The sequence below is a fragment of the Peromyscus maniculatus genome, chromosome 1 (assembly GCF_049852395.1).
Source record: "Peromyscus maniculatus bairdii isolate BWxNUB_F1_BW_parent chromosome 1, HU_Pman_BW_mat_3.1, whole genome shotgun sequence".
Lineage (NCBI taxonomy): Eukaryota > Metazoa > Chordata > Mammalia > Rodentia > Cricetidae > Peromyscus > Peromyscus maniculatus.
The window spans coordinates 39631635-39653327 of record NC_134852.1 but is presented as its reverse complement, the minus strand read 5'-3'; the positions used below and the strand labels follow the sequence as shown (position 1 = coordinate 39653327).

General features: G+C 43.1%; 1 protein-coding gene across 3 annotated transcripts in view; it reads left to right on the top strand.

Moving 5' to 3' along the window:
• LOC143274342 (uncharacterized protein C2orf78 homolog) overlaps nt 1-21392 on the top strand; it is a 40502-nt gene extending 19110 nt beyond the window's left edge. Inside the window, exons 1-4 of one of the 3 annotated variants that reach the window (XM_076577096.1) lie at nt 11363-11548; nt 12959-13720; nt 15013-18009; nt 19170-21392. In XM_076577096.1, coding sequence (XP_076433211.1) covers nt 11542-11548; nt 12959-13720; nt 15013-16058 — 1815 coding nt within the window. In that variant the 5' untranslated portion in view covers nt 11363-11541 and the 3' untranslated portion in view covers nt 16059-18009; nt 19170-21392. Of the gene's footprint in view, nt 1-11362; nt 11549-12958; nt 13721-15012; nt 18010-19169 lie in introns of those variants that run through there. The other 2 variants (XM_076577107.1, XM_076577118.1) reach the window with 2 other exon arrangements.
• Nucleotides 21393-21693: the final 301 nt, after the last annotated feature.

The following is a 21693-nucleotide window of genomic DNA, read 5'->3' as shown; positions in this document are numbered from 1 at the left end:
CTGGGTGCGGGGAAGTGGCAAGGAATGTGCCTTCAGGGTCTAGGGGGCTATTGAACTGGGCTGAGCAGTCTGGAGACTGGGGCCTCACCTGTTCTCAATTGGTGCATGGTGGGCATTCAGGCCTGGTCACCTCCCATCCTCTTTAAGTATGGGAAGGAAAGTTACACATTAAGGATGATAAGTATGCTTTGTCTTTTAGACTGATTGAAAGCCATCCTTTTATGACTTGTGTACCATTACCTTACTAGCTACTAAATGGGCCTGTACAATTGTACCCTAATAATTACTGCAACACTTGTGGCTGCTGTACCCTTCATACCTGTGTTAATTCTAGTATGTCTTTAAACGTACTCTTTCAAAGTTTATATATTCTTAGAGGAAGGACAATATTCTGGATACCAGTGAAGTTGTCGATGCCATGTCAAGGTGCACACATTTTATGAACCTGGTACAGAAGGTAGCTGAAAGAATATTGAGAAGAATACATCAAATGGTTGGATTGATTATTGCAGTTATTATGGGAATTATTGCATTGACTGCTACTGGTGCAACAGCCAGAGTGGTGCTTCATAAAAGAAATTCCAACTACTGAGTTTGTTAGAAACTGGCATAAGTATTCTACAGAACTTTGGACTGAACAAAATAAAATAGATAATGAGATAGTTAATGAATTAGCTGATTTGAGACAAGCTGGTATATTGTTGAGAGATCAGTTATGATTTACAGCAAGAAATTAAGAATTGTTAAATGTTACCTGATATGACAAGAATGGATGTTATGGAAAGCCTTGCAGATACTATAGCCTCATTCAACCCTGCACATCACTTTAATAGATTTCTTTTTTGAGCAAGGGTTATTCTTTTGCTAGCAACAGTAACCTTATTGGCTTTAAGATGTGTTTTGATTTACTTACATAGATTGTAAAACAGAAAGATAGAGAAAAGGCTGTATTTGCTGTGAAGCTACATAACCTCCAAAATAATTAATTGTTGCATGTAAAAAGGGGGATATGTTGGGAGAAATTCTGCAGAACTGCAGCTGGTTTGATTCCTGAGTGTTAGCACCTAGCTTTGATCTGCCTTTTGTGATTGCTACCTCCTGGCTGCATTATCTCCTGTTTGAAGTCTTATCTGAGAGTTTGCTAGGAGTTCAAAGCCTATGAAAACTTGGTTCAGGGACAACCCAGAAAACGGTAGTATTCCTTTATTGAGAATTTTCATTTGGCATTGTCCCATTGAGGGGCTTAGATAAGAGGTATATGGAATTGACTTGCTAAAGTTGTGAATTGCATAACAATAAAAGGGTCCTTTGCTTATCTACAGTGTTTCAGTTCAGAGAGATGGACCCCCTTTGAATGTGATAAAGTCTAAAATCATTCTTACAGTGCTCTGTGCCTTCTTTCTTTGAGCCCCCAAGAACACACATCCAATATACCACAGTTTCTCTTAGGAAAAGGAGACTGAGTGAATAGCACCTGGATTGTTAAGGCTCATGTTATCTCCACCTTCAGATCCTATTCCTGGTCTGAGCCAGGGCCTCCACCCTCACATCTACAACTGGCCAGCATGAAGAGAACCAAAGCACAGTGCCCCCTCTTTCCTTTTCAAAAGCAGAAATTTAGACTTGAGAAGGTTCTGCCAGGGAAGAAATTAAGGTTCAAGGAGGGGAATGCACTCGGCCTTGGCCACATTGTCATTGGGGATCCTGGGGCTTACAGGCAGTCTCAAGTGCTCCCTCATGCTCATTCTCAGCCTTGAGCCCAGCTGTCTTCCTGAACACTGGAAATCCCAAGCTCATGTTTCTGACTTTGTACCTGTTCCTGACTTTATGACAGATACAGTCTCTTCCTCCCTCTGCATGAACTCTGGAAGCAGTACATCCACGACCTGTGAAACGGGCTCAAGCCAGACATGTGAGTTTATTTCTGAAGCCTGCCATGGGATTAGACCCCAAGTCTTGAGAGCACTAGAGATGCAACTGAAAAACCATCTGTCTGTGGGTGTTTATCATCCTGCTTGCTTTGTTACCAACGCGTCTTTGTGGGCTCTCTTCACCACCTAGGCAGCCACAGATGATTCAGGCCAAGCACATAAAGGCAAATCTTCATGGTGCTATTATCTCAGGTAATTTCTATGAGAGCATATGTTCATCTGGGTACTGTTATTCAGTGGCAGTATTCTGCCTGTCATCTGTCACTTGGTATCCCTGAGTTATCTCTAAGTTACAAACAGTGAAGATCTAAGATGTTTGTGACCTGACCCATCCTGAGACTTTGTTAAACACACTAAATGCTCTCTGCATGTCATTGGCTCACACTGTTGGAACCTAGCTGAGACTCTTGGGGGGCAGATTCTCTCTCATCATGGTTTCCAGTGTGCCATCACCAGTGCAGACCTTTCCTGTGATTGCCAGACTCATTCACCTCATTGCACCCAACAGCCACCTGGACATCCAGGAGGTACCTCAAACTACCTATCTAACACAGAACCCTTGGTCTCCATTTAGGTCAGCTCTCTGTGACTTGAATTCCCCATCTCCAAAAATGACACATCTCTGTATACAATTTGTTCAGCCTAAAAACCTAGAAACACACACATTACCTCTTTCCTAATCGTCCACCTCAAGTCATTTAATACCTTGTTTTTGAATCTAACTTACCTCCAGCTCCCTCAAGATGGTATGGAAGCTTTTCCTCCTCCTTCCACATACTGTTTTTTGTCACATACACATTAGATGAAATTCCCAAAATGAAGGTTGTTATCAGACAACAGACAACCAACTGTCATTTGCCTCTTCTTTAGCAGCTTCCCATCCAGTCAGAGTAAAAGTTTTCAGTGTTCATCGCTGGCCTCTTTGTGACTAGCCCATCAGGTGCCTTTGCTTAGGTCCTTCTCTTAATCAGGGTGCTCTGCAGGTTTATGTATTGATTCCTGTTCTACCTACTGTGACTAGTGCCACACAAGCGAACATAACCAACCCCATCCAGTCTTGCACTGGGCCTCAGACAGCTGTCCATAGGCCAGTATCCTACAGAGCATCATCTCACCCTTCACTACAGAGGGAGCTTCCCTCTGCAGACAAGAACAAGGCCCCATCACCTCCCAAACCTCAAATCCAACATCTGCTGCAAGACTTCAGCCAACAACCAATTCCATGGAGGTATGTCGACATTCCAGGGCCAGTCATCTCACAGCCCATCACAGAAGAGCAGAGGCCAGAGAGAGAGGCCATGAAGAGGTGAGCTCAACAGGAGAGAGAGAATGCTGCCAAGTACACGTCTCTGGGAAAACTGCAGCTCTTCCTAGAGAGGGAGAATGATATGGAAATTTCTAGATTTTTTAGCTATGTCATGTAAGGTCTGGCCTAGACTTTGGATCTCATTACTGTTCAACATAGAGAAAGGGAGGTATAGAGACACATATACATGTACACATTGGATTTAAAGATCTGGGTGTATGTGTAGATACGTAGGTACATATGGAGTTAAGGAGATTAATTGGTAGATGCAAGGATTTATATATATATAAATGTCAGACAGTGTTTCTATATTTGTAAAAGACACTAAAAGTGACTGAAGAAACAAAAGTCAGTTATATCAACCACGAGTAAGAATATATAGGAGGTTTTGATGGTTTCTTCATACCTATGCTACTGTTCATGTTGCCAAACTAAAATATGTGTAATATATATAAAATATACTATAAATCACTGGTATTGTTTATTTAAGGTAAAAATAATTATTCCCTTTGACTTTTATTTTCAAATAAAATAAAAGTCTTTGAACTTGGTATGTTTCCTGTAGGAGTTACAGTGAACTGTTACAGTAAACACATCCCTGCTCTTACCACACTTTCACCCATTTTAAACCACTCACCCCAGTCCTTTAATCATTAATGGTCTGGGATAGAGCTCCTTCTGAAATTTCATGAAATGAAGTACAGGATTCCATGAACCACTATCAAGCGCCTACTTAAAGAGAAAATATACAAGGGTGACCATCTTCCTGAGAAGAGTTTCATTTCATAACTATGTTTATCTCTAGTTATTTCCATCTTTGAATCCATCCATTTAATACTTATTTTATTTTGCGTGTGTGTGTGTGTGTGTGTGTGTGTGTGTGTGTATGTCTGTGTGTGTGTGTGTCTGTGTGTCGTCCACCTGAATTCATGTGGAACACGTGTGGAGTGCCCACAGAGGCCGGAAAAGGGCATCATCTCTAGGGTATGGAATTAAGAGAGTTAGAAAGCCACCAGGAGGTACTCTGAAGCAAGCCTGGGGATTCTGCAATCACTCCAGTGTTCTTATCCACTTAGCCATCTCATGGAGCCTGAGTTGAATCCACATACTGCAAACAACATAACTTCATTTTCCCTATGGCTAAAAACACTTTACTTTCTTCAGACATCCCATTTTCTTCACCTATGGCTATGCGGTTGGACACTATGCTTGTTCTCCAAACAGTGCTGCAGTCAACATTGATGGGAAAGTACCTCTCTAATATATTGAGTTCTTTGGAAAGGCATATGTGAACCATGTGCTGGGCCAGGTTTTGGCTTTTGGAGGATCCTCCACACTGACATCCAACAAGGGAGGAAAACTTCCCATCCCTGGCAGCACTGTTTAACATTCCCTTCTGAGAACTCTCTCAGTATATCTGTCATTTCTTTTCTAGTTGGCCTTGGATGGCATCTAGGAGGTCCACTGTGCATGTCCTTGAGTCTTCCTCAAATTCTTCCTTAAATTTCAGAAGGAGCTCTATCCCAGATAAGGACACCAACTATTCATGGGGACAAGTCATTAACTGCCCCAATCCACAACCTTCAAAAATCCTGGCATTGCCATAGGCTCCATGCCTAGAACAAACAGAGAATGACAACCTGCATGAGATGACAGCAAATCTGTCAATGCCTCTGGATACCTATGAGTGCACGAAAGAAAACCAAGACCCATCTCCTCCCTTTGGCACACCCCAACATGAAACATCCCTTGTACTTCACTAACCCAGGGAGCCTAGGGCAGGAGCTTGCTTCTGACAATGCCACCAGGGAAAGCAGCAGTCTTGGTCAGGATGAGCCTGGGACATGCACAGTGTTTTGGCCTCCAGCATGAACTTTGCAGACATGACTACACTAGTGGCAGAAGTTCACCTCCCCAACTGCTCAACTCCCTCTCTGAACTAAACCAATTCCAGGTACCCACAGTCACCCTATACAAAGACTCCATGGTCATCAGGAGTGATCAGACCCAGTAAAGTTAAGGTGTGTTCAGCACATCCTTAAACCAGTTGAGGAAGATGGAAGAAAAAAGCTCTAATCTTCTTCACATAGCTTCTCTGTTCAGAACATGATAGAGGGAGAGAGGCTGGGGTCAGTGCTGGGGCCAGAGAAGGGGATATGGATAACATGGCCCAGCAAATGGAGGGCTAAGCTCAGAAAGCCACACTCTGCAGGCCCAGTATACCTAGGAATCATAGAATACAAGACTAAGAGAACTAGAGAAATAACTCCAAGAAAGCTGAAGGAGCTGAAGCCCTCAAGTCACTCTCCTTAACACCACAAGGAAGCAGGAATTACTGGAGCTCAGCCATGATAGATTTAACAAGCTTTAAACCCACCTCAGCGAGCACATGCTGGAGTCTGTGAAGGTCTGTCACTCACTGTGGAAGAAGGGTGAGAAGAAACCTGGCATCTTCTGAACCTTCAACTCTTTGTGCCACTCTGTGCTCTAACAGTATCAGAGTTTGTTACACTTTGGGCTCTGGGACATTGGGCAGGAATTATCTTTGTCCAGGGTTAATTGTAGTAAACAGAATTCATTTATTTACTAACTCATATTTAGTTTCTTGAGAAAAGGACACTCTCCATAGCCCAGCCTATCCTGGACCTGGCTAAATCAAACAATCAAACAATTAACTCAGAAAGAGCTGCCTGCCTTCCCCTCTGCCTCTGTCTCCATGTCAACCGCACCCTCTCCTTCTGCCTGCACCTCTGCCTCTTCCTCAGCCCCTGCCTCAAGTGTGCAGACTAAAGGAATGCAGCAAGAAGCCATGTGGAATCCAGGTTATTTCTGTACAGGTGGATGACCACGTTTTAGTGCATGACTTGATGAAGAGTCCATGTGTACTCCATGGTGAATTTATGGTACATACCTAAAACCAAAAAGACTAAACCACATGTATTTCCAAATGGAACTTAACTCAGATTCATTTTTTTTCTGGCAATCTACCTTGTTTCAGTTGTGAACTATACTTGCTATAATACCTGTGAATCATTAACCTCCTATGAGATTTGCTAATACTATTTTGAATATTTAGTGATTTTATGTTAAAGTTATGATTGCTTTTCTACTTCTATGAATTCAGGCATCTGATTTTTATAGAGGAATTGTATTCAGCCTGTAAATAGAGTTTCATGGTATAACTTTCTTCACAATACCTACCCGCAACTAATGTGTAGGCCCAAAGGTGTACATTGTAAAAAGGGCTATGTTCAGACTCACCCATCTAGAAAATGTTAACAAACCTAGCATGGAATGATCCTACTACCTGTATGCAATGATCCTCACAGGGACAAATTTGGGTACAACAGAATGATGGAAAGCAATGGCTTAGGGAGGTCTCTGGTTTTATCACTCTCTGTGTGTGGTTTTAATTACAGATTTGCACACTGCCATGAGATTACTGTGCTTCACTTTACACCTTAGGAGCAGTAGAAACACATTTGGATGGCTATCTTTTGACCTTGACATTATTATTTTAAGCTTTATGTATTAAAACTAAGGGTCTTGAAGAATAATCCTTATTAAAGAAGCTCAGGGAGCATTTTTGATATTACAGCAATTAACACAATGATGTACTTGTACTGAATCCTCGATGTCATTAATTCTCATTGTACTGTTCATTGAAAATGTTCTTTTAAAACTATATATTGTATACTGAGCCCAGTAACTTTATGACCAAGGCCTACCCATTCCTTAACTCTCATCAAAAATCTTGGGCATAGTTCATATGCTCAACAGCATTATCTTCAGGAATGGAACCATGTAGGTATGTGTAATGGAGCATCCATACATAGAGACAGCATCAGGAGATATTTGTCTTGGCCTGGATACATATGGTATAACATGATTATCACGAGTTAAAAGAATTCTCTTGCAATCACCTTGACTACACTGGTCACTTTAGCTGAAATGGTTCTGTTGTGTGTAGACATCACATATTCCTTATACATTGCTCTGTTATTGGACAGGAAGATCAGGTAACATGAATATTCCTGAAAAATACTGCAATCTATACTGATGCACAATGCAGTAGCATGTTCATTTCCTTGGAATAGTATAGATGGGATATGTGACAGACCGTGGGTTGGTGTTTAAACTGACTCCATACTGAAATAGAGAGAGAGTAGAATACTTCACATTATACCCACCAACTTATTGGTGTTTCCTGTGGAAGCAATAATTGGAAGCCCGCTACTTTCAGTTAACTCTCCACTTCTATTCTCTAGCATCAAGAAAGACCATTTTCCAATGGACATGGTGTTCACATTCAAGTAATGTCTAGAATGACAAGTCAAGTTTTCATGAACCTCCATGGCTCCTTCTACTATGTACAGTTAAGTTTCACAGCCACAGACCTGTCTATCACTGAATTAATCTGTTCAATTACTTTCTAAGGTCTCCATCCATCTGAGATAATCAATGATAAAACATCACAATGGGATGTTCACTTGATTTTGGAATAGAAAGCCATGCTACACTATTCTACCCTAGTGCTCTAGCTCTCAATTCCATTGGGCTCCTACTTGCAGGACAATCCCTGAGCTTTGGATGGACTGCTTTGTGCATGATCCATTTCTGAGTACCAGCCGGCCATCTCACCACAACAGCAGCCACTGAGTCTCAGCAGCCTAAACAATGACAGCTCTCTCCAGCAGCAACAGAAACAATGCCAAAGGAAGGCCAGCAAAGAGTCAGACTGTAACAGTTACAGCTGCACCTGAAACTACATTAATCTCCTGCAAAACCACAAAGGTTTAGAAGGGAAATGTAAACACCAATCATTCTAGTCAAAAAAAACAACAATAGAAATAGTCTTTCCTCTGGGACCTAGAACTCCTCAGTCTGAAGAAATTTTGTGGTGAATTGCATTACATGATAAGATTTCCCTTCTGTGCATGTGTACACATATCATTGGAGAGTTGTTGTGAATGTACATAAAATCTGTGCCTTCTCTGTAGCAGTATACTCAACTGTCTTGACATTTTATTATATGAGAGAGACAGCCAACAACCTAATAGAGGAATTTCTGAGAATTGTCCCCCAAAAGATGGAAGAGCCTGGCTTGTTCTATGAAAGCCAGCCTGCTATCAGGAGGGGGTTTCAGCTTGCAGCAAGTCTGACTCCTTCATAGCCTGCTACTCAATCAGTTTGGTGCTATTCTACTTTGGGCTCATAACTTCAATAGGAATAAAATAATTTTTCCTATTCTTGGAAGTCCTAAGGACCTTCTTGACCAACATCTCCTGAGGCTTGAGCCCTGTCTTGGCCCTTAACATTTAGCAGGCATATGTCTTCAGGGAGTGCCATTTTTCCCCATGCAGGATACCATTTTCAAGTTATTTAACTTACATTCATTTTCCTAGAGATGCTGCCCCAAAGTTTTATTTTTCCATATTGATTTGTTACCTCTTGAAAGCATTTTCTTTTCTAAAGAGCAACAGAAAGATAGTAGGAACTGATTAGTGGGGACATGGAAAAGAATTAGGAGGAATAGAAGGTTCAGAAACTATAACCACTATAGATTTTTAGAATTAGTAAGTTAGTTATTACACTGAATGAAAAATAATATGCAAATGTTTAAAAATAAAAAGCACAGAAATGAAAATTAAACACAGAACTCAGTTCTATCTATCTATCTATCTATTTATCTATGTACCTTATCTATGTATCTCTCATTTTTGATCGACTCTCAGACTTCTCAATAACACAGGCCCAGATTCACTTCAGTCTATGCTGTTATAAGAACACACATTTTTCATAATGTTCTATGACCAGGAGCCTGGATGAACCTTCCAAATTACAGTCATTACCACTTGGAATGTGTCACATTATCTGAGAAGTGAACAGTCATGAAGAAAACTGCAAGGTTGAAAGACAAAGGCAGCCTACTGGCCTATAAAAAAAGGACAGTCTTTTGGCAGAGCTTTGCCAACCACTATAAAACATGAAACAATCTGCATGGAGGAACAGTTCTACTGAGCTGGGCGTGTAGCTGCAAGCTACAGCGCTATCTCAGTGTAAAAGAGGTCCCAAGGGAAAGTGCTGACCGCTCATGTGAATGCAGGAAGAGGGCTAAACAGGCTCCAGGGTCATTTTCAATGAGGACTGACAGACAGACACTGTCATAGTAGTGCTTCTTGAGGCAGTTAGAATAAGAAAGGTATATAAATGCACACTACACCCTGCCATAAGACAGTCTATGAACCCACCAGTGAGTGACTGTAGAGGATAACAATCTAAACCAAAATGAGGAAACAAAAAAGGTTTACCCATATTTAAACAAAATATATTCTTGTCTGTGTTATACATTGAGATGGGAAATGGGTTGTTTTATTTTTCAAATATGAAGAAATATTGTAGGACAGATGAGCGAGTCAAAGAAACACATTCAAGCCCTGAAACCAGAGTGAAAACTGTAAAAAAGGGCCTGTGAAAGAAACACACTTTGGCCCTGAAACCAGAGTCGAAGACACACATTCTGCCCCTGACCCAATCACCACAAAAACCAACCAATCCTGAGCAGGAAAACCTACAGAACATAATCAAACCAATCTCTGGGTTTGTCCAAACTCAGGGATTGGAATCTGAGCAATTCTTATCCTGGAAAGCTTCACCCTGGAAAAACTCCCCGACTAAGAAGCCCTACATAAGCCCTGTACCTATTCAATTGGTAGGTGCCTTATTTCTTCTTGCAGAGGAAGTCACCCTCCTGGACCCTTCCCCAAAATAAATCTCTTGAATGAGGGTTGTGTGAGACCTTCTTTTGTCAGAAGTGAGCAGAGCAGAGAGAGAACATTAGCCACACAGGAGCAGAGCAGAACAGAAATGTAACATTTCCCTGGGGGATAACCTCCCCTAACAAAGCAGAGTTGTTACATTGCTGAAAGCTTTCCCTGGAGCAGAGATTTAAGCTGCTGTGCTTAAGTTCACTTTGTGCTTTTCCTTGGTTCTCAACAGCCAGGATCCCTTTCCATCAAGATGCAACACTTACAAAAACACCTACATTGCTTTTTTCATGTAACCCACCGCCACATACCAACAAATGCCTTCCTGCTCAAGGTGTTCCAGTCTCTATTTAGCCCTTTCTCAGAAAAAAAAAGCATGGTAGAGAATGCTAAAAGCACAGGATTCTGCAGAGACTGTTGCCATGAGGAAGAAGGTTCAGTAACTGTCACACTCATTATACTGGTGGATAAAGAGAGAAGGAGGCCAGACTCAATGAATAACAACCTCAGTACTGTAAGAAGGGAGGCAAGATACAAAGAATGCCCATGTGTCTAACTCCAGAGTGAGATACATGATGAGTACCCAAACAACAGGGGTTACCCAGCAAGTGCTTGCTGCAACCAGCAGCATCCAATTACAAGCATCTTCATGATGACCAGAAGAACACTGCTTCTGGAAGTCCACCATGAAGCTTCCCTCCATTTTAAAGATACAGGTTCATCCTAGTCCAAGAATCAAACCCTACCAAAAAGGGATGAAAAACAGAGAAGAGGGATATGAATCATGTCTGGAGCAACAAAGACTAAGGAAGGCATCTAGGAGAAGAAACCCAAAGAGAAGACTCTTGGAGTTCATCATCTAAAATGCTCTCAATACACTCAACTCTGTCCTTTAGCACAGTCACAATGGAGCCCATTGATCTCTTCCTTGGGTCATGGACTGATGATGATGGCTCATAAACCAGATCAACTGATACAGTTTCTCATCCGAGTTCCCTCCTCCCATGCTGAACTCTCCTTCCTGCCCAAGGGAACTGCCTGTATGTACAGTGAATGCTGAAAGCCCACTCACTCCTGGAAGGTAACACCTAATAGGAACAACAGACACAGCTTCATCAATGAACGTTATAAGAAGCTCTGCCAATATCCTGGACTAAACCTCCTGAAAGGGAAACTTCCAGGCCAGGATTGCCTCCTCTCACTAGCACACCTCAGCCTGCATGGCTACTGTTAGTCTCCTGGCATCCTCTCCAACCAATCCCACCTGTTAGCTCAGAATCCGACTTTCTCATTGGCTGCTGCCCCGTTTATGACATCATTCGCCCTTCAACCCAACCTACCAGCCCTGGTAGGTTCTTGGGGTTGCCATGGTGATGCCTGTAAATAAATTTGGATCATCACAGGTCACCTGTGACCAGTGACCAGTAAGTGCTGTCTGATACCGGACACACTTGCCACTCAGGTTAGCTGATCAGACAAGGACAAACAATTCTCTTGCTCCATTGTACTGTGGATTGCTGATACTCTCCCTCCGTCCATGGCAGGTAAGGAAAGAAATTTTAAAACATTAATGAAATTAGGGATCACTTCTCCCTTATTTTTTACTATACTTTAAATTTTTGTGTAATGGGTATAATGTTGATGCTGATAGAGATATCTCGAAATGAATGTCATATTTAGATTTGGTTCTTACTGAGGCTGGAAAATATGGACCTAAAAGAAGACAAACTGCAGAAATAACCCTGGATATACACAAAGGTAGTTTGGAACTAATGTTACAGATAACCACAGAGTAAATAAAAAGGCACAAGACATTTTCATATTCCAACCCATTATTAGGCAGCCACACTGTTGAGATTAGTCTAGGTAAAGGTTTCCTGTCACATATAGAAAACAATATCCAGCTCTAGTCCCTGGCTCTTACACTCTATCCAGCCCATCTTCCACAGCATTCTCCTCATCTTTTGGTAGGGTTGGATGTTATCAACATGGGCTGGCTACTCCACAGTCAGTTGGTCTCTGGACAAGAACTGACACACCAGTGTGTGCAGGGATTCTCACAAGGATTCCCAACTAGGAGAGTTACAAGAAATTAACAATTACTGTGGAAGTGTTCATTGAAGAATCCATGTAACCAACTTTTAATTAAGAAACAATCTTATTCAGAGATGAACCCCATGCTACATTAGAAATCCCAAACTGTCACTTGAAACATAGGCACTCAACATGAAATGTTATCAGCAGGTTGTATTCATGTAGTCATATTGGATGTGTGCTGAATTTATATTAGAAAATGACAAGTAGTGACCTACATAATAAGTAGCGGGAAAGAGAAGGAGCTAGATGAAAAAGGGATTCTTAGCTAAATACTGTTCTTCTCTATGAAAGTCCTGCTACGTCATTTCATTAAGAAAGCTCAGAGTAGAGCCAAGCCTGGTGGACATGGAAAGAACCTAAAATGCCAGCACTCTGATGTAGAGACAGGCCAGTCTGTGTGATTTCAAGGCCAGACAGATCTAGGTAGAGACTCTCTCTCTGTCTACATTCAGGAAGATCTGCACAGAACAGAACAAAGGCACAGGCATGAGAAGCTGTCTAAGGTTCTCCTACTTTAAACACTTCTGTTCTGGGACACAGGCGTGAGGCAGTGCCACAGCAGGTACAAGAACAAGACAAAGCAGGGCAAAGAAGGCTGTTGTCTAGGTCAGAGCAAGAGTCAACATGGATCAACTAGGAAGTCCATGCCAGCACAGGAAGAACAGGCAGCTCACTAAATGAGTGCCATCCTATCCTTTACCAAGATTCATTCTGAACCATTTGTTTGGGATATGTGAGGGAAAATGGGTCTCAGACTCTCCCAGACTGTACAAAGTGGAGATAACAAAGATCTTCAAGGGAAGACACACAGATCCCATCTCACCCTCTTCCCATTTTCCTCCTCTTGTTTTCTACAGAAAATTTCCAAACTGCACCTTTCTTTGGAACAGAATGTGCTCTGCAGCCCTCTGTACCTGAGCTGAGGAATGCCATGCCATTAGCAGGAAGTGTGAGCAACTTCTTCAGGGTCTCCACCCCAGCTGTGAGTGAAGCATGGCTCCTGTCATCAGACTCCAGTACTTGTTGCCAGCAGCTCATGGACATTGCCTACCCTTACCTACCAGCAGGCACAACCATGGTGACTTTGCTGACTGACCAGGGCCAGACCTCTGCCTCAGCCCTCTCCTATCGAGGTGTTCTCCAGTGGGAGCCCACAAGAAACACTGACCACAGGGGAGCTGCACTCCAGGACTTCACTGTAACTGTAAATGAACAGAATACCACATTCTCCTCCATCTCTACGACAGCCCAGGTTGATAATATTTTAGATCCCAATGCCTTAGTCCTCTCCTATGCAACACTGTCTGCCAGCCTTGTTCAGGCCACACCACCACAGGTACCAAACCAAGGATACAGGCTAGTAGCTTCCTACCTGGAGGGCACCCAGGTCTATTACAATGATTTCAACAGCCTGGGCCTTCTGATGCCTGGAGAACTCAGGCAGTGCCTGCAGGCTAGTGGCTCTGTGTCCTACTCTGGGGTTCAGGCCTCTGCCCTGCAACCAGAGATGGTGATGATGCCAAAGGAGATTCAGTCAACAAATGTCCAAACACCCTTCTCCACATCTGCCATCTACAATGTCACACCTGTTCAAGACATGCCAGACACCAGTCTTCAAGGTGAGTAGAGCCAGGAGGGAGGACTGAGATCAGCACTCAAAGCAAACACAGCTCAAACTTTCCGGAGTGGATGTCCTCAGGGAGGAAAAATGGGAGTCCTGAGAGCTCAGCCTTGGCCTGGCTCCCCATCCCCATCTTCAGTCTCTATAATGACTGACAATGCAGGGCAATGAGTGGCATACATCCTCCATTAAGTGATGTCCAAGGACTCCACCACAGACACACATTCACTGACCTAGCTAATCAGTCCCATGCACCATTACACAGCAATTGCCTCCTTCCTAATCTATTCCTCCGGGCTGTAGATAACACCAAGGCCTTTCTGTTTGGTAACACTTTATATTCTCTCGCTTGAATTCTGACTCTAGTGCAGTGCAACTACAAATTTGTCCTAGAAGAAGTATTGCAGATTCCAATTGCTGCCCCTGCTGTTCTCTTAGAAGCAAAAGTGCATTGAGAGTCCAGTATACCCGGTGTACCAGAGTACAACTGCTAAATTAGGAAAAGTTTCTCTCTCATTCTCTCTCTCTCTCTCTCTTTCTCTTTCTCTCACTCTCTCTCTCTCTCTCTCTCTCTCTCTCTCTCTCTCTCTCTCTTTCTCTCTTCGTTCTCATTCCCCCTCCCTCCCCTTTTTCTTTTGCTATGGTTATTCAGAGGTGAGCCAAGGCTATGCATGATCACTAGGATATGTTCTAAACTACAAAGATAAACCAAGCTAAAGATTTCGCCTTCACCAATTTTCAAATCATTAATAATAAGCCTGTGAAATGTGGAGCTGGAGGAAATCCAGGGTTGTTGAAAAGATTGCCTTGCAGGAATGAGGAACTGGGTTTGGATTCCTGACCCATTTAGAAACTCAGTAAGCAGGGGGAATTTGAGTAATGCCAAGAGTTGGAAGACACGAGCAAGCTCTTGAAAATTATGGACTGGACAACCTTCCTGAGAGCAAATTTCCACAGAAATGAGGGTCACTCATTCAAAGACAAGAGGAAAGGAAAGGATGGATCACACCCCCAAGCAATTCTGTCACCTCCCCATGATCACTATGCATGCACACTACACACACAAACACTGAGGAAAACACAAACATCTGAGAAATGATGATATCACATGGCTACTAGAAATAAGAGAGTGGTCACAAGTCTCCCAACAGAGGTGCCACCTGTGCTACTCAAGCAGAGCTCATAGGAATGCCTTCCCCACTGCTGTAGGGGTCTGAGTACTGAGGAGCATTGAAAAGTGGGGAGCACCTCACTTACCAGGCACTGACTTCTTCCTTGACTCTTTTTCAGTGGTGAAAATGGAGACAACCCTGGGATTGACAGCTGCAGGCCAGACACTCTGTCTGCTGCAGAGTCCAAACCTCTGGAATGCCTGCATGCAGGATGTTCAGAAGTCACCACCTGTCCATGGGGACTGGTCATTAACTGCCCCCATCGACAGTCCTTCAGAATTCCTGCCCTTGCCTCCTGCTCCATTCTTGGAACAAACAGACAATAACAACTTGGATTTGATGACAGATGATCTATCAACTCCTCTGGATGCCTATGAGGGCATAAAAGAAAACCAAGACCCATCACTTCTCCCTTTAGCACATGCCAACCTGCAGCAGGCCCTGAACTACACTGATTCAGGGATCCTAAAACAGAAGCTTTCTCCTGACAATGCCACCTTGGGAAGCAGCAGCCTTGGTCAGGATGAGCCTGGGGTGCTGCAGAGTGCGATGGGCTCCAGCATGGACTTTGCAGACATGACTACACTCGTGGCAGATATTCATCTTCCCCGACTCTTCAACTCAATCACTGATAGGAACCCATTCCAAGATCCCACAGCAACCCAATCCAAAGACATCAGTAGAGATCAGGTCCAGGAAACCTCCAGCACCATTAGTGTTCCCGTGGATCAAGTGAGAAAGAATGGCCAGAAAGCCTCTGAGATGATAGATGGGTCTCCTCAGGCCAGAATCCAGCTCCAGGACCGGGTGAAGGGAGAAGAGGCTGTGGTGAGTGCTGGGTCCAGTGAAGGGGCTATAGACAACATGCCTAAGCACTTGGAGGGCAGAGCCCAGAAAGCCACACCTAGCATGCCCAGCAGAGCTAGGGTTCATGAGCAAGACAAGACCAAGAGATCCAGAGAAAACAACTGCAAGAAACCAGAGGAGCTTAAGCAGTCAAGGAACAGAGTCAAGGCAGAAGAAAACATCACCATGCCAAAGAACAAGAGGAAAAGGAATCCACCTGAGCTCAGGCACAACAACTTTAAAAAAACCTTGAACTCACCTCGGCATGCACATGCTAGAATCCGTGCAAGTCTTTCACAGACTGGGGAAGAAGAATGAGAAGAAAACTGGCATCTCTTCCTCCCGGGCTCGGCTAAACTTCAGCAGCAACAAAGATACCAGGGCAGGCCCAGCCACCACATCACTTCTGGATGTGCCATGTGATGGCCGAGGCCCTGGTAAAACCCTGAGAAATGCTCAGAGAACAGAGAGAAATGCTTACAGGGATTGTCATCCATCTCCATCCAAGTATGAGCTGCCCCCACCTGGCAAGGTCAAGTTAGTACCTCTAGATTTTCCAGTCCTGGACATACCACAAGCAAGACCTATTTCTACAAAGCCTCTCTCCCTGGCTTCACACAGGGCCCCTGCACTGTACCCTGTGAGACCTCATTCTGACTCAGCTCAGTCTACCACACTCAAGCCATCTAAACCAGCTCCTGCCAGCACTTCTTTGATGGCCTCTGACAAGCCAGTTCTGCCTATTGCTACCAGTGCCACACAAGATAACATAAACAACCCCATCCAGTCTTGCACTGGGCCTCAGACAGCTGTCTCTAGGCCAGTATCCTACAGGGTATCATCTCACCTTTCACTACAGAGGGAGCTTGCCTCTGCTGATAAGAATAAGGCCCCATCACCTCACAAACCTCAAATCCAAAATCTGCTGCAAGACTTCAGCCACCAACCAATTCCATAGAGGAAAGTTGACATTCCAGGGCCAGTCATCTCACAGCCTATCACAGAAGAGCAGAGGCCAGAGAGGGAGGCCATGAAGAGGCAGGCTCAACAGGAGAGAGAGAATGCCGCCAAGAACACCTCTCTGGGAAAACCGCAGCTTTTCCTTCAGAGGCTGAAGGATATGGAAATTTCCAGATATTATGGCTATGTCATGTAAGGGCTAGCCTAGCCGTTGGAACACAGTACTCTTCAACAGAGAGAAGGTGAGATATGGAGACACATATACATATAAACATTGGATATAAAGACTTGGACATAAGTGTATATATGTAGGTATGCATTGAGTTAAGGTGAATAATTTGTACATCCCGGGATTTACACATAATTGGTCAGACATAATTTCATTACTTGTAAATATCTGAAGACACTAAAACTGAGTCAAGAAACTAAATTCGGTTATATTTTATCCATGAGTAAGTATATATAGAGGGCTTTGATGGTTTCTTCGTACAATTGCTGTTATTCATTTATGTTGTGGAAGTATTAATATATGTTACATAAATATATCATATGCTAAAAATCCCTGGCAGTGTTATTTAAGGTAAAAGTAGTTAGCCAAAACCTATACTGGTAATACAATTATACTCCTTGACTTTTATTTTTAGGTAAAGTAAAAGTCTTTGATCTTGGTGTGTTTCCTATAATGTATTCTGTGATAGTAAACACACTCCTGTTCTTACCACACTTCCTCCCATTTTGAAACACCCAGCCCTTTAATTAATACTAGTCTAGGACAGAGCTCCTCCTGGAATTTCATGAAATGAAATACAGGAGTATATGTGCACACTATCAAGCACCCTCCATAAAGAGAAAATAGAAAAGGTTGACCAATTTCCTGACTTGGGCATCATTTGATTACTCTTTTTCTCAAGTTGTATCCATCTTTGAAATCACCCATTAATGCTTAATTTTGTGTTTGTTTATCGTCCAACTGATTTGCTGTGGAACACATGTGTGGAGTGCCCACAGAGGCCAGAAGAGGCCATCAGACCTCTCTGGACTGGAATTAAGAGTGATTCAAAGCATCCAGAAGGTGTTCTGATGTAACCCAGCGAATACTGTAAGAAAAGCAACCGTTCTTATCTACTGAGCAATCTCATGAGCCTGAGTTGAATCCACATACTGCAAACAACACAACCTCATTTTCTCGATGGCTGAAAAGACTTCACGTTCAACAAACATCCCTCTTTCTTCACCCATGGCCATGCTGTTGGACACCATGCTTGGTTCCTTAATATTCTTGAAACGGTGCTGCAGTCAACACTGATGGGCAAGTACCTCACTAATATATTGAGTTCTTTCTTTGGAAAGGCATATATGAACCATGTGGTGGGCCAGGTTTTGGCTTTTGGAAGATCCTCCACACTGACATCCAATCAGGCTGGAATTCTTTCCATCCTCTCCAGCATTTCATAGCATTCCTTTTTGCGGACTCTTTCAGGTGTGGCTATCATTTCTTTTCTAGTTGGCCTTGGATGGCATCTAGGAGGTTCACTATGCCTTTTCCTGATTCTTCCTCAATCTGAACCATTGTATGTCCTCACTCTCTTTGAAGAAATCAGGGAGGACTGTCTTTCTCTTTGCACTGTACTACCTGGGTTGCCTTCTTTCTTAAGATTTATGTATTTTATCTAATTCTAAATTATCTAATATCAATCTTGTAACTGGGGTAGCAATAGCAAAGATGTCCTCCTCTTTTCTAGGACCATCTCTCAAATAACTGTTTCTTTTTTTCTGGGAACAAATGCTTTACTTCCCTGAGAGACCATCTGTCAACTACAGCTAGGATTTCTTGAGTGGCCTGTGATGTTGCTCTATTCTGGCCTGTCTGTGAACATTCAATTCTTTGGCAAACTCTGTGCTCTAATATCATCAGAGATACTCACACTATTGCCTCAGAGGCATTTGGCACTTCTTTGTGAGGGTAACACATAGGAAATTTAACCAATTGCTTTGTTACTTTGCTTTTAGTTTCTTGAGACAGGTTCTCTCTCCATAACCTTGCATGTTCAGGACATAAATATGTTGATCAGGCTAGCCTTGAATTCACAAACATCAGCCTGCCTCTACCTCTAACACTATCTCTGGCTCTGCCTATGAATCTACCTCTGCAATTGCCCTGGCCCTGACCCTAGCCCTGGCCCTAACTCAAGAGTGTTGAGACTAAAAGAACAATCCCACAAACAAATAGAATCAAGTTTCTATCTATGTGCATATCCAGGTTTCCCAGCATGACTGGATGAAGAGGTCATGTGGAAGCCAAGGTGAATTTTTCTTATCTACTAAAAATCTGAATATCTGTATATCTGTAGCCATGGCAGACATCCTAAGAATGTCATCCAACTGTTGTAGTGGTCTAAGTGCAGAGGTGCACTGAGAGGTGCACATCCCACTTACCAGGTACTGACTACTTCCTTGACTCTTTTTCAGTGGTGCAAACGGAGACTTCTCTGGGAATCACATCTCAAGCCAGAGACTCCGTCAGCTGCAGAATGGAACTCTGCTACTCCTACACCCTGGATTACCAGATGAGGACACCACCTATTAATGGGCACAAGACATTAACTACCTTCAACCACAACCTTCAGAATTCCTGGCATTGCCACAAGTTCCATGCCTGGAAAAAACAGAGAAAGACAACCTGCATGAGATGGTAATATCTGTCATTGCCTCTGGCTGCCTTTGAGTGCACGAAAGAACACCAAGACCCATCTCTCCTCCCTTTAGCACACCCTGACATGCAGCATCCCTTGCACTTCACTGATGCTGGGAGCCTAGGGCAGAAGCTTGCTTCTGACAATGCCACATTGGGAAGCAGCAGTCTTGGTCAGGATGAGCCTGGGGCATGCACAGTGTATTGGCCTCCAGCATGGACTTTGCAGACATGACAACAATGGTGGCAGAAGTTCACCTTCTCAAATGTTCAACCCACTCTCTAAACTAAACCAAACCCAGGTTTAGTTTAATTCTCACAGCCACCCAATGCAAAGACTCCATCGTAATCAGCAGCGATCAAGACCAGTAAAGATAAGGTGTCATCAGCACATGCTTAAACCAGGTGAGGAGCAAGGAAGAGAAAAGCTCTCATCTGATTGATGGAGATTCTCTGGCCAGAATCTAGTATCAGGACCTGGTGGAGGGACAGAGCCTGGGAACAGTTCTGTGGCTAGAGAAGGTGATATTGACAACATCACCCAGTATATAGAGGGCAAAGCTCAGAAAGCCACACTCTAGAGGCCCAGCAGACCTAGGAATCATAGAAGACAACACCAAGAGTACTAGAGAAATCAACTCCAAGAAAGCTGAGGGAGCTGGTGCTATGAAGTCACAGAGTAAAGACAGAAGACAAGCCCACTGTCCTCATCAACAAGAAGATCAGTTCACCTGAGCTCAACCCTGATGGCTTTGACAAGCCTCAAAACCACCTCAGCAAGCACATGCTGGAGTCTGTGAAGGTCTGTCACTCACTGTGGAAGAATGGTGAGAGGAAAACTGGCATCTCCTGAACCTTGAACTCTTTGTGCCACTCTGTGCTCTAATAGTGACAGAGTTGGTCACACTTTAGCCTCTGGGGCAATTGCCATTTTTTTATTCAGGATTACATATAGCAAGCAGAATTCATTTATTTATTAACTCACTTTTAGTTTCTTGAATTGGGACCCACTCCATACCCAGCATCTCCTAGAACTGACTACATGGAACAGGCAATCACTGAACTCAAAAAGATCTGCCTGCTTCCCCCTCTGCAACAACCTCCATCTCAGCCTCTGCCTCCCCTACAGCCTCCACATCTGCACACTCCTAGGCCACTGTCTCAAGTGTGCTGGGACGCAAGGAATTCTCCAACCAGAAAGGTGGAATAAACTTTTTTTTCCATACCCGTGGATAACCACATTTCAGTGCATGACTTGATGAAGAGTCCATGTGTACTCCAGGGTACATTTTTGGTACATACCTAAAATCCAAAGAGACTAAGCCACATGTTTTTACAAATGCAACTTAACTCAGATTCATTTTTCCCGACAATCTGTCTTGTTTCAGTTGTAGGCTCTACTTGTTACAATGCCCTTGAAGCACTGACCTCTTATGAGGTGTGCTCATGCTATCCTGGGTATTTTCTACTTTTGTAGTAAAGTTATGATTGCTTTTCTACTTCTAAGGAGTGGGGAATCTCAGAAATTTTATTCACCCTCTCCATAGAGACTCATGGTGCAACTTTCTTCACAATATCTAACTCCCAACTATGGTTTATGTCCAACATTGTTCGTTCTAACAAGGGCTAAGTCCAGTCTAACTCACCTAGAAAATATTAACAAACCCAGATGAAAGATCCTACTACATGAATGCAATGATCCTCACAGGGACAAATTTTAGTACAGCAGAATGATGGAAAGCAATGGCTTAGGGAGGCCTCTGGTTTTGTCACTCTCTTTGTGTGGCTTAGTGACAGCTTTGATCACTGCCATCAGACTACTGTGTTCATCTTATACCTTAGGAGCAGTGGAAACACATTTGGATGGATATCTTCTAATCTTGGTATTATTATTTTAAACTTTATGTATTAAAACTAAGGGTCTTATAAAATAATCCTTATTAAAGAAACTCAGGAAGCACTTTTGATATTAAAGCAATTCCCACAATGCTATACCTGTATTGAATCCTCAATGTCATTATTTGTCATTGTACTATTCACTGAACAGGATTTTTTAAAACTATATATTGTACACTGAGTCCAGTAACTTTGTGACCAAGGCCTACCCATTCCTTAAGTCTCACCAAAAATCTTAGGCATTGTTCATATGCTCAACAGCATTGCCTTCAGTGTCAGGAATGGAACATGTAGGTGTGTGTAATCTCCCATCCATATAGCGAGACAGCATCGGGAGATATTTGTCTGGGACTGGATACATATGGTATAAAATGATTATCCCGAGTTACAAGAACTCTCCTGCAC